At 35.6% G+C, this 14791-nt stretch overlaps 1 protein-coding gene across 3 annotated transcripts in view; it reads left to right on the forward strand.

Annotated features, from left to right (window-relative positions):
• ankfn1a (ankyrin repeat and fibronectin type III domain containing 1a) overlaps positions 1-14791 on the forward strand; it is an 80208-nt gene that overhangs the window by 14378 nt on the left and 51039 nt on the right. For all 3 annotated transcript variants that reach the window (XM_039665108.2, XM_039665111.2, XM_039665110.2), the window contains one exon: positions 2247-2470. In XM_039665108.2, coding sequence (XP_039521042.2) covers positions 2247-2470 — 224 coding nt within the window. The remainder of the gene's footprint in view (positions 1-2246; positions 2471-14791) is intronic.

A 14791-nucleotide genomic window follows, 5' to 3' on the forward strand; every position in this document is an offset into this window, starting at 1 on the left:
TAACCAGACAGTTTCTGGTCTCATTGACTTCCATAGTATATTTTTTCTATGTGCTGGAAAAAATGTGCTGGTTACGTTTACGAGACAATAAGCTGATTACTATTATTATATTATATATTAAGACCCTTGATCCTCACCTGACTATGGCTTTGTAAACTTTATCCAAGATGTGGTTGATAATGGACTATGGTACAGAAACAGTGACACTGTTACACACTCTTGTCTTGGCTTACTTTGGCTATTCTCTGCTGTCTCAGACCACGATAAATTTGTCCCGTTTTAGTCACCGTAGCTTCTTCGAAAGGGAGGGCTGAGCAGTGGGCTGAGCCCTTAGTGCAAACTCACAACCAAACCACTAGACGTCGCTAAAAACAACACACTGCATCGTTCAGATATCGCAAGCCATTGTAAATGTAAAAGTGCGATATTTTGAAAATGTTTATACATTGTGCACCTTTAAGATTAATAGTAATGGTAATAATAAAAAATGTACACATCAAAGGAATTTTGAAAGTAGGAAAAAATAAATGATGATGGCATGATGAAATGTTTTCAATCCTTTATATAACAAAAAATGATAATAATAAATTCGTCAACCCCTGGGACATAAAAGTGCCTCTCACTGAAAAAACACTTGCATATCAAAGTCTTTCTATCTGATACCATCAGTGTATTTTTTTGTTGTTCAGTTTGGCTTGTGTATTTTTCTTTGGGAGTTACTTTTTCATACATTTTTTTTTCTTGTCATTAAACAAGTGCTGCATAACTTATTACTTAACAATTTGTTGATTGTTTTCACAAATTAGCATATATCTGAGCTCGGTTACCAAAATTGTTTGGGTTATGTCAGGACACCATTACAATTTTATGCAAAACGTAGTGGATTAGCTATAACACAAAATTCATAAATGTTTATTTGACCTCTGCTTCAGAGAGGCCTCTCTTCACAACAGTCGAAGAGGCGAAGACAATAACATTGACGTCTTCATGCAGTTTTAATTGTAAGTGGAGTAAGCAGAACCATGCATTAGCTCAGTAGATAAAGAGCTCAAACTGCTGCCCACCAGCTGATGGTACTGAGAAACCAAACACCCCGCTTACAATCCTAGTAGCATACGGTGCACGTGTGTGTGTTTACATTATAAACCTCCAGTTTATAAGAGCAGCTCTATTAGATCTTCAAGGTACTTTTATACTTTACAGTTCAATGTTACCTGAGGTGAATTTTCACCCATTTAACTGACAATGTTTATTCTTCTATGTGGTACAATAGGGTTTTTTATGCTGTGTTCATTTACAGTGAAATTGTTCCAAACATGACTCACCAGATAAGCAGTGGGAAGTTTACTTAATAGAGCACTTCAAAGGAGAATTGAGAGGAAGTAAAAGGATGAACTAATTAAAATATGGTTATTACATAAGGGTTAGAATTGCCTAGTCATAATGTGTATTCCTTCTTTAAGTTATTTCTTATTCATATGTACCAAATTTGTACTTTCATTGTTTTCAACACTCCCTTTTTTAAATTAAATTATTTTTTTTATATATTTACGACCTATGTATGTGAACTGCATATAATTTTTCCATCCTTTTGGATTACAGAGTTTTTAACATAAACGAATAAACATATGCTATGCATATTTGTCATGCATACTGTAAATGATGCAGGCAAGATTTCTGGATTTGAAAATAATGGCATAGTTTATTATTACCTATTTGCATCTATTTGATTTTATTTAAAAAATACAATTAAATAAAATTAATTTGTTAAAAATAGTTTAGAATCAGCATAAATGTGATAATTGTGAAAACAATAGCATTTATTCAGTTAAAAAGTATAAACATCATAGCTAGCTGTGTAACAAGCAATATTCAACTAGTTAAAATGTATTAGACTGAAAGAAAGTGGATTTATTGATGATTGTAAATTGTAAAACACATTCAGTTTATTATTACTAGTATAACAGAAATCCTGTTTCATTCATGTTTCATCTACAGTTTGTATAATGACTGACGAATGTGCATTACATTCATTAGTTTGTTTATATGCGTAATCCAAACTGATTAAAATGTTATATGCATTTAAAATACATAAATCTTAAATTTAGGCCTAAATATTTTTTTGGAGTGAATTTATCTTGTATGTAAAAACAACAAGAGAGGTTTTGGTCCTGTTCTCATTCTCTTGTGTTTTCTTTCTCTCTGGGTGTCAGTTATCACCTGAGGTGTCTGTTTCTCTCTTTCAGGGTCAGTGCTGCGTGACCATGACCGAGGAGAGACGTCGCCACTGTCGGAAGTGAAGCGCTTCCCTCGGAATTCAGAGAGCCGGGTCCCAGAGCTTTGGAGGGATAGAGAGGCTCTTAGGAAGACCATATCCGTCGATGACCGCCTTCTCCAGCAAACGCCTAGTGAACATCACAGACTCCTCAGTCGACTAGAGAGGGGCAAGAAGAAACTCAGGAACATCAATGTGAGTGGTAAAGATGTCTCATATCACTGTCAAATAGAGGTTAGATACAGACTTTATAGGGAATTCCACATTGGTCAAAGTTACAAATGCGCCCTTCGTTGCTTATTGCAATGTCTTTTTTGTTTACTTGCACATATTCTTGTGTTTAAGGACAGCTCTTAGTTTTATTCACCTTTGTAGGTGGATATTGATGCAGCACAAACAGCGTTTTGACAGTTTCACAGCTGCTGTGTTATTTCTGTGAGGTTCTTCTTCATAGACGTTCAGTTGTGTAACTGTTCAAAAAAAAGGCTTGCTTGCCCAGAAATCATCCTGGAGTTTGATCATGGCTTTCTATTCAGCGAACACTCATCTGTCATCCTACACCAGTGAGTCAGTGCTTTGAGGACGCATTGCCTTGTAACCTTGCATTAGGGACTTTTGCAGAACATGAATTTGATCTGCATACATTTGCCTTTGTTAAAAAGCTGTGCAGCTCTGAAAACTTTTATATATATACTGTATAAATGTATATGTTAAGAGGGGGTAGATAAAGAAGCGTTCATAATGTACGTATGCTTTTATGTGCTGGCCTCAAATGATCGTGGCCATGAATAACTATGAGATCTGTGCATTTCGAACTTCTCCCAATGAATGGTTTAAACCAGACCTTACCTTGTTTAACCTAATTAGCATGTTGAAAATCCAGCATCAAGGATTTTAAGTTTGAGTTGTTTACCGGTAATGTACCATCTATAAAATGGATAAAGTCATTGTGATCTGGATGCATCTATAAAAAGTAGGATCCCTCAGGGGCTATGTAACATTAAAATATAAAAACCGCCAAGATAAACTTTTATTTATTTTTGAATAAAATTACATCATCATAGTATCATAATCGAGGTGAATATAACAATAAATCACGGGAGTACTTTCAATATTTTGCTTTACAAATAAAATGGAAAATGTATCACGTGAAAAGGTGAATAATTTTTTGAACTGATTTTTGTAAACATTTTAATGTTTTATTTAACTGAACTTTTCTTATGTTTTTTTTCTTCTTTTTTTATCATATTTGTAAGCCTTTAAATATAAAAATGTTTAATTTTTAACCAGCTCATATACCCAAATCGTTTGAACAAACTGAATCACTAAAAATAATCTGACACATCAATGCTGCTTTAAATGCCATAGAGTTCAACAAACCCCCCCCCCCCCCTACTTTTTCCATTCATTTTTCCCATATTATAATCCATCCCAGGATTATAAAGAAGCCTTTGTTAAAGAGTTATAAGCCACAAACCAAGCGGCTACAAGGTAACTTCAAATCACAACACTAAACTACAAACTTCTGAAAATCGGAAATCAAAGTTATTACAAGACTGTGTGCTTTCGTGATGGAAAGAACTACAATCCCATGAAGCATTGAGAGCAATATATTCTAATTAGAAATAGAGAAATATAAAACTACTCATTTACAAATGTTGATTATAGATATATAAACAACACACCTTAAGTTTACTGCAAAATATGCATATATATATATATATGCAAAATATGCTTTAAGGATTTTGAGAGTGTTTAGAGCTACATCATTCGGATTGCTTCGGGAGTGGCAATTTTGGTGCTTGTTGCTTTTTTCAACTCTGATTGGTGTAATTTTCTGTACAGCATCATGGGTAATGTAGTTTTTCAGCTTTAGGTCTGTCTTTAAAAAATTTTAAATTATCTTTCAAAGTCAATCTCTCTATGGAGTTTTTACTTCCAGAACCCATTTGTTATACAGAGTGCTCTTGAGCATGAAAAATGATTTAAGCATCTAACATTTTACATAGATAACATTTAAACCTATATAAAGAAAAATTTGTTTATATTTCCCATTTTGCATTAAATAACTTGCAATTGTGAGTTTATATCAATTATGAGAAAAAAAAGTTTAATCTTGAAATTCAGATTTTCTCTTCTAAAATTGGGATATATAAACTTCAAAAAGTCAGAATTGTGAGAAACAAAGTTGCCATTTAAATTATTTTATCCATGGCTTCCTTCCATAGATTAAGCTCCGTCCACAAAACACATTGTGATGGATTATAAAAACCAACGATGCAGTGCTTTGTCGCAAATGATCAATACTTTTTTGTAAAAAGTAGCTGCTCTGCTCGTAATCTAATGCCATGCTAGTAAATACGATTCTTTTGTAGCGACTTAGTTGATCACTAAACACAAATAAACACTAATTATCCAGAAATTAGTATGCTGATGTCAGGAAGGAAATATCAGGGGAAAATAATTAAATAGATTTCATAATGCAATTGAACAGTATACGCTATATAAATATTGTGAGGTATCCGATCTCTTTTCATTTCAACAGTGTGGAATATCAATATGATGTTTGGAAATTCTATGAACGCATCAAAGCAGATGGTATGAGAAGATGCGAGCTCATGATGTGAAAATAATGTCTAGCTGTGGTAGCCAGAACACCACAGGAATCTGTTGTTGGCGGACCAGTTGAAGGAACTTGATATGATTCAGTTGGATATGTGACACACACAGACACCCATTAGTTCAGGTTTCATTCTGCTACAGTCACCAATGTTTCCATAGCAATGAATGAATGAATGAAGTTGGATTCTTGTTTCAAAGTCAGATTACGTAACATTTTTAAAGTGTCATAATAAGCCACAGTTGTGTAGACACCTTGGTAACTTGGAGAATCTTTGATTTGCATAACATGCAGATATCTTCCTTGCTTTTTTGTGTCCTTCAGTGGAAAACAGACATCCAGTACTTGATTGTAATTGATTGTAATTGTTTTCTAGCGTGGTTAGTTTGGCTTGCATTTCTTTAACGAGTTAATTTAGATCTCAGGAGATGTAATTAAACAAATGTTGGCGAAATAATAATGGCCTACCACTGATATCATCTTGTGCGCTCTGCAGTTTATATAACTTGTATCAAGATGGCCTTTATATGTTTGAGCGTGGTGTTCACAATGGTCTTTTGGGGGAACACATTAAAAATTCAAAGCATTTGGGAAAAAGTGCTAGAGAAAGTGGGACATGTACTAAATATGGTGAATTTTTCATAAATGTAATGTATTTCTTGAGAGATCAGGTCTGTAGACAATATTACAATATAAAATATGAAGAGTTTGGGGTTGTAATCTAGCCTAACATAAGATTTTGTTTTGATAAACCAAAAGTGAATCATACGTCAAGTGTTTTCAATATTTTATAATTTCATTAGGATATAGCTGTGGAAAAGCAATAGATGCATTAATGCAGTGACAAACATCACAGATATGAGACAGTCTATGATACTACTTCCCTTTGATTAAAATGTGGCACTTGATCCCTGTGATTTCCTTGCTGGCCAGGTAAACCCCATTGACTTCCATTGGAAAAAATACTATGCCCATATATAATAACAGTTTGGTTACCGACATTCTTCAAAATATCTTGTTTTGTGTTCAGCAGAAGACAAAAATTCATACAACTCGAGGGTGAGTAAATGATTTTAATTTTTAAAGGAGCATTTCACTCATTTCAACATTAATCTTTATTGAAAGTGGATCCTATATGTAGTCGAAATATAAAAGAATTTTTGAATTTGGTGCCCTCTTGACAGAGAAAAGACAACAACTTGCACATGTTGTGTTTTGTTTCTGTTGTGTATAGACAACAGTTGTCAATGAGGGACTGCTGGGTTATACTTTTGTTTTGTATTTGTTAATTTAACTATTAAAATGTTTAAATGTTCGCCGATTCCCACCTCCTCCTTTCCACAACAACAAACCCCGTTAATGTTACAATGGCAAACTCTTTAGTGAATTACTCCTCGTTTGTATTTCTTTCTATATGGTGAATTACTGCATGATACCTGGATGTTCTGTCAGGCGAAACTAGGATGGTTCACATAACAACGCAAACGTCCGTGTGCTCGTCTGATTCAGAGATTTTGTCCAGGACAAATTGCCATCGTTGAAATTCTCTACAGCAGACAGACTCTGTCTGTGTCTGTAGTTCATATCGAGAGCACATGCATAGCAGTCCGCCTCAGCTTGAGCCAGTCCGGGCTCCTCAAGCGACAGGCAGCCGCCTCCTGTTCCTCCATCAGCCTCCGCTGCTCTTCACTATATTGCGGCTCGTAAAGATAGCCACGAACATCGGATTCGAGCAGTAGAATTTTTTAAAATCCTCAAAATGATGATTTTTACATCATAATAAGCAGGAAGTAAAACACTTTAATCCTTATTTCTCCCATCTCAGGGGAATGGGCTATATGCACGCATAAGTTCCGCATTTGACGCAAGGATGCTCGTCAGTTTCCGGTTGGGGAGATTTAAAGCGGAGGAAAACCGCGGAAAACGGGATTATGGCAGAGTCTTCAAATTTTACTGTCCTCTCGTCTTTGAAACGAAACTTTACGTTTAGATGTAATTTTATATAAATAGTTATGCTTATTTAATAAAAGTTAAAAAAGAAGCATAAACAAAATGATGGGTGTCTGTTTTGTCTGTTTTTGTGACTAACGTTTCTTTAGAATAGCCATAGAGTATAAAAACTAATATAAATTCTCGGTATTGCATTGGACTCTACGATCAGCGGAAGTTATCGAGCATCCTTAGAATTTCGCCGGAAATACCGCCGTGCATAGAGCCCATTGTCTCTAGATTCCAATTGAGCACATTATTTATTTTTGAGTAACAATAAAAAAGAAGTAAAAAAAAAAAACAATAACAAAGAGTGTACAATAAAGTTTTTTTTTATTTCATTTTGAAAGCCAGAAGTCCCTAGAATCCTTATGAGCTACTGTATGTAAAGTTTTTTTGTTTTTTTTAACAAAAATGTCTGCGTTTGTCTTTGTGGGTTTGGAACAACATGAGGCTGAGTAAATAATGACAGCATTTTTAGTTTTGTGTGCACTCTTCCCTCCACCCTGGCTAACTAATAATAGGGCTCAAGGCCCATTGATAATCTGCATATGTTGTGAAGATTGAGTAGGAATTTACAGTCCAGCTGGAGATAATTTTCTACTAGTTTAGCATACATTTTATTATTCACACATTCCTAGCTCTCCTGTCATTTCTTAACAATTGTTCCACGAAATTGCTCTGTGACCAAAAATATGAGAGAGTTATAGTTGTGCTTTTTCTGTTTTCAAACCATGGGCAGACTTTTTATGTCACCCAGGTGTTTTTTTACACCTCACATGGCATGATAAAGCAGTACATTTTAATTCATAGGCCATTTCCAAAGAGAAGGATTTCTGAGAAGTGATGTATATGTAAAAAAAAAAGTGTGTGTCCAGTCCACAAAATAAGTTTTTTCATTCCCAGAATGCTTCTGGGTGAGTTGTCAAACTTTATAGTCGTATGGCAGTAGAAAACACAGTTACACAGATATTCCAGATTTTTTCCCTACTCACAGCTCAGGCATGACTGCATGGAAAATGTCAGTGGAGAGCTCTTTTGTTATGGTGAATAGCAAAGCCTTTAAAATCGAAATGTACCTGAAAGCGAGTCTGGAAGGCCGTCTGCAGCACTTTTTGTGCAATTATGTTGCCAGGTTATGTCAATCACTATGTTAGAAGATTTGCTTCGATGCCTGTGGCTATGTTATTGTGCAAGGCTTGATATTCTGAAGTAAGAAAGCATGAATCAACAGATAGATGGTGATCTGAATCCATTACAATTCAGTTAATGAGAATATTAGATATCCAGCAAACTGAAACCAATTTACACAACTGCCTGCAATAATAGTCATATTATTTTATGTTTCGCTATGAATTTTTCAGTGGGTAAAGTTTTTTCAGTATGTTAACCATTAATGAAAATGATTTTATTTGGCATCTTGTCTATTGTCTATTATATATATACATATGCACACACGCACACACACACATACAGAGATCTATCTATCTATCTATCTATCTATCTATCTATCTATCTATCTATCTATCTATCTATCTATCTATCTATCCATCCATCCATCCATCCATCCATCCATCCATCCATCCATCCATCCATCCATCCATCCATCCATCCATCCATCCATCCATCCATCCATCCATCCATCCATCCATCCATCCATCCATCCATCCATCCATCCATCCATCCATCCATCCATCCATCCATCCATCCATCCATCCATCCATCCATCCATCCATCCATCCATCCATCCATCCATCCATCCATCCATCCATCCATCCATCCATCCATCCATCCATCCATCCATCCATCCATCCATCCATCCATCCATCCATCCATCCATCCATCCATCCATCCATCCATCCATCCATCCATCCATCCATCCATCCATCCATCCATCCATCCATCCATCCATCCATCCATCCATCCATCCATCCATCCATCCATCCATCCATCCATCCATCCATCCATCCATCCATCCATCCATCCATCCATCTATCGTTCTATCTATCGTTCTATCGTCTATCTATTGTAATGAATTAATTTATAAACCACTTCAAAACTCAACGTCTCTGTCATAAATTTGCTTATTTTATTATTCACCTTATAATAATACAGAATGAATCATAAATATTTCCAATATTTTTTTTCATGAGCGTTTCTTTGTTTTAAATTCTTACCCCCCCCCCCCCCAAAAAAAAAATCTGTTTAGCAGGTTTAAATAATATTTTGATATTAGATTTCCAATGCACTTTCTGACTCTTTTGAACCCTGCAACGTATTGCAGAGAAAAATCTGACAAAAGATACGTTGAATGCTACAGACCGATGCAGCAATTTATTGCCCTTGGTTAAACATGTTACCATGGTGCTTGGTTAGTGCTGGTCTGAGGTTAAAGTCTTTTAGCTCAAGGTGCTCAGAGCGTATGATGTAATGTGATAGAAGGTCCAGAAGCTTATAAAAGCAATCATTCCAACAACTGGCTGCCAGGAATTGTTTCTTCAGAGATAAATCTCATGTGTTCACCCTTTTGGCATCACTGGTTAATTTGTTCAAATTCTTTAGACAAAAGAACAACTTTGATAAATGAAACTCCTATGGTAGTTACCGAACAACCGCTTGAACCTTCATGGAGATGGACGTTTGTGCATTAGGCTATTCGTTCTGTTTTCTTTCTAAACAGTTAGGCTATGTTTGTTTTCATCACGCAATCATGTTTTTGGTGCGGTGGTGATGTGGATAAGCACTTAAAAGCCGTCCCAAAAAAAAACAGTGATCATGAATGTCAAATATAGCAAGGAGACATTTTAGTTGTTTATTAATAAAGATGAAGTTGATGATGCTGACTCGCGATCTTCGCAGTAGAAGAGAATTTCATTTTATAAGCAGAAAGCAGTTTTTCTTTCGTTTTGAATTGTTCTGTTTACAAGTAGACATTTCAATATAGATATATTTTTCAGATCCGTGGGGTAGGCTATACATATATGCTGGGTTTCGGTATATTTATGAGACGCTCCAGTTCATGAGCCGGCGCCTCCGTGTCATGATTATCTATAATTGTCTGCTTTTAATTCTTATTTATTAAATTCAGGTAATTGGTTGATGAAACATTGATTAAAATTAAGATACAAGACAAAACGAAATTCACTTTAAAGAAAGGCTTTGTGTCTTCTGTTTGAGGTCTCTGTGAAAGTTTTAAAGCAGTCTTTTAATGCCGCTTCAGAGCGCTCACATCCGTAACAGAGAACTGTCGCGTCTCTAACATTGTTTTTTCCTCATAAATGCGAACACGAAAAATAAAATAACTTTTTTATGTTCTGTGGAGAGCCAACCCTTCCTCATCTGATTTGAGCAGTGTAATTCAATACAAAACAATATATTTTGCCTCCTAGAATTTAAATATTTATTTTTCACGCATGAATGCATGTCTATTTCCCTATTAAATATAAAACACATGTGTAGACTGATATTTTTTAAAATGTCTGGACTCCTTTAAGGGAGTAGCCTATATGGATAAACAGACATTTCAATGTTGGTGTTAAATGCATTTTCGGAGAATTGACTGCAAATGTCATGTCCATAACGCTGGAATTCCCCAATTTTAAATAATTGATCCTCAACTAGTTTTGTGGTGTAGATATTTTATAATGTTAACTTCAAATAATATTAATAGCAATTTAAAGATGTGGTAGCATTGGATCTGGACGGGAAGGATAACGCTGAGAGTTGGAAGCGATTCTGCAGGTTCGTGGATCTGAGTATCGTGAAACACGATTTCGGGTGTCATATCGTTACAGCCCTAACGTTAAGTTCTAATTCTGTATTGTAAATTTGGTGACAGTAACTCAAAAGTAATACAGGAGTAATATAACACATTACAATTCCGAGACAGTAATATTGTAAGGTAATGAATTACTTGAAATAACAGTAAAAAGTATTGTATTATAGTTTGGAAGTAACACTGATAGCATCTCCATAAACATCTACACTTGATTGGGTTGATTTCAATCTGTGCTGATTGATAAAATCACAGCCTGTCCTGGGAAACATTCATCTCCTTTGAACATGCAATCGCTATGATTTCATTGATTGTATGGAGCATCTCCTGCAGAGCTTTTTTTTTGTACATTTTCACCCTCTTCAAGGTTAATGTATTGTACGCTATAACTCACCACCTACCAACCCTTCATTCTAGTGCCTCTAGTTAAGGTCTACATTCCTGCTGGGATGTTTACCTCCAGACTTCTCTCAGACGTCCTGTCTTCTCTCCCCTCCCCTCCCCTCCTCCTGGTTGTGGCGGTCTCTGGCAGCGCCTGCTGGATTCCTGCATGTCTATCACTCTAATCAGGCGGCCAGACTCATTACAGAGTCCACTTAGTCAAGCATCGCCAAAAAGAGAACTTTCCTGCTGTCTAACAGGGGAGGGCTATTTTCTTTTCATTTGGATGTGGTGCAGCAGTCTAGTTCGACAGACTTGCTTTCTACAGGTTTTAAGAGTGTTCTATATGAAAGTTTACTTCATTAAGAGACCATAAGGGGGCAAACTTGCCCTCTCTCTCTCTCTCTGCCATGCCGGAGCCACTGTCTAGCCCAAGGTGATGAGCGTGGGCAGAAGACGTTGCAGAACAATTTCAAAGCAGCGTTGTACCCAACTGTCATAATAATGTGCAGTAACCTAGTTTGAATCTCTGATTTTTGATGTTTATGAACATCTTTTTGTGTGGGTTGAATCGATTTAGAAACATTAAGAGGGAAAAGAAAATGCCAGTTATGGAGAGGAGAAATGGAAGCTGTTCATTTGATGGCCAGAATTTCATTGTTTTTCCATAAATGATTGATATAGTCCATCAGTGTTTGAACTATATAGTAAAAGTTACAGTGGGGTCCTAAATTAGCTGTGAAAAGTCTTTTATCATGCATAATTTTCTAGTTTAATGCTACATTTATTCAATTTATATTGTACTGATTTTATGCGCTCAAAATTGCACTTGAGCTGCATGAACTCCACAAGTAAAATCTGATGATAATGTAATCCAGCATAATTTGAGAATTGAAGTGTTTTTAATTAAGGAAATTATATCTGGTCACATCATAATTGGTCTAAGAATAGTGGAGAATCTATAATTTTATTTTACATTTTAATTATTAATACTTTTACTTTTTGTATGAGGAAAAAATATATATTTTTTTTTATTTACATGACAAAAAATTCAATGTAATCTCAGAGTTTTGGACCCGACTGATGGGCCGTATTTTGGGGGCTACATTAAAGGTACGTTAATGTAAAATAATACAAACTTTTTTATAATAGTTTTTTATATTTTTTATAAATTTTTATCATTTTTTATATTTTTTTATAATAATACAATCTTTTTTAGATTTCATGCTTGCATTTGGGTGCTTGATACAACTTTTTTAATGTTAAAATGTATATAAATTTGTATATTTGACACATGAATTAAAAGCATAAACATTGCAGTCTCCCAATTAACATAAGCTCAAAAAACCATGTAATTATTATTAAATAATTCTTTGTAAAACAGTTTTCAGAATTTAGTAATTGACATTGCAGGATATGACAACTACCCATTTGCATATGGAACATAAAGTACATTAAGTTAATTGATAAATGAATACGTTGGCCATTATGTGGCTACCAATCATTTTCTAGCATTTATCATCACTTTAAAAGGGATTTCACACTTGCATAACAGCTTGTTGCAAAGCCAGCTTCGGTTATTGAAGCTTCAAACTAACAATAATTGCCAGTAATCGCCATAAAGGGAACGCGCATGTTTTTCACACCAGGCTGGTGTGTTCCCGCACCACAGCACCCTAATGAATAATGAAACGGCACAATTTGCTAATGTGTTGCTGAACGCCTGCACCATATGAAAGCCGGTTGACACCTAGACATACATATAAAATGGCTGCGCAGGCCATGAATTTCAGCAGTCACTTAATATTGCTGCCACAAGGGCTGCGAGCTGCCAGGACTGGGCTGCCAGGGGCATCACCACAGCCCCCTCTCCCCCCAGACCAGAAGCGAGATCTGGGTTATGAATGCTAGCATTGCTCCCCTAATTGGGCCTGGGAGAGGTTTAACAACCATGCTACAGTTTACTCTACTGACAAATAGAAAAATAAAGGCCTTGTTCAAATTAGCACAGTGAAGTGAGAAGTTCTAGAAGCCCTTGACTGTCTTGGCTGTCAGCTCCGTGCTTGCCTAGCTTAATCTACAGAAAGAGGTTATTTGAGTTCAGTTCAAGCTATTCGCTTCATTCATTACGTCCAGAGGTGAAAACAGACTTCGGCTTCAGCCGAGTACGATCCTTTAAGCTCGCATGAGCAGGGTCAAGAAGCAGAAGACTCCAGATAAACCAGCCGTCCATAATGATGCTCTGGCTGCAAAGCAATTAGCATTTAAACGCCCTTGCATTCACTATGCATCTGGACTGAGCTGTATCTAAATCAGTCAAAGTGAATTATTGATTACAGTAATTTGAGGTCACACACCTTCAGCTTCCTCCTGGGCTGCAATTAAAGCCACGCTCACACTTACTAATTTGTCCAATTAGCGTGCTACCAAACACCATGCAGGTTCCTTGATCTGTATTGAGTTGTTTTTTTTTCTCAACATGTCACGAAAAACATATTTATTCATGCAGATGCTTTTACCCAAATTGACTTGCAAATGAGGAAGGGAACAACACAAGTGATTCATCCTAAACAATCCTACAGCATTGCATTTCCTGTTGGCTGGCTCATGATTTGTTTGGGGACAAATAGTTTTGACAGTACAGTGACATTACTAATAGTTTACTTACTACAGGAACGCGATTCTTTTCTTACAAATAGTGATAGTTGTTTGTCACACTGTGAACTGAGGTATGCAATCAAATGTGCAATGCTAAATGTTTCTCGCTCATATAATGGAAAGTCAGATTTATTTGAATGAATCAGTGCTTTAGAATTGTACTGATCATTATATAAGTGAGTGGTCTTTTTAAAAAATATATAGTAAAAGCAGTTTTTCCAGTCTTCTCTGACACATGACCCTTCATAAATCTTTCTAATATGCTGATTTGGTGAAAAAATGTATTATTATCAATGCTGCTTAATATTTTGTGAAAACGAGCATTCTTTAGGATTCTTTGTTGAACAGAGTGTTCAAAAAGAACAGCATTTATCTGAAATGACGTAAAAATCGTCATTTTGCGTCATAATAAGCAGGAAGTAAAACACTTAAATCCTTATTCCTTCCATCTCAGGGGAAAATAAGGGAATAAACCATGACCATTCAAAAATATGACTGGGTTTCTAAAGATACAAAGCTTAATGCAAATGGGTGAAGTGTCCCTTTAATTTCATGAGTTTGGAGAACTAATATAGGCATCCAGGATTTTTTCAGATGTAGATGAATTAAAAAAACGAGCAAACGGGCACATTGAGTGGTTCCGGGCTATAACATATTTATTAAAAGAAATAATCTTATGTTTAGACAGAAAAAAAGCCATATGATACGATCAAATCAAGTGTGACCCCTTGTTTATGAGTAGAACCAAGAACAGACTGTGTAAGATTAAAAGAGTCAATAGTTTGTAAGAATTGTTTGACCATAGGTTTAGAAGGACAACATGTATATTAAAATTGCCCAGTATCAAAATCCTATCTGCATTTGGCACAACAGAAGATAAAAAACTGAAAATTCACTTATAAAATCCTTATTATACTTTGGAGGTCTGCAAACTAATATACAGTACATAAAAATGAATTACAGCCATCTTTCTTTAATAGCTTTTCCATTTAAAACTGGAAACAGTCCACACAGAACTGTTTTTCAGTTTTGAGGCACAGCTAATTTATCGGCTGACCATATTGTATTAAAAAATGTATAGTCTTTAGGACAA

The sequence above is a fragment of the Pimephales promelas genome, chromosome 17 (assembly GCF_988280905.1).
Source record: "Pimephales promelas chromosome 17, fPimPro1.hap1.1, whole genome shotgun sequence".
Classification (NCBI taxonomy): domain Eukaryota; kingdom Metazoa; phylum Chordata; class Actinopteri; order Cypriniformes; family Leuciscidae; genus Pimephales; species Pimephales promelas.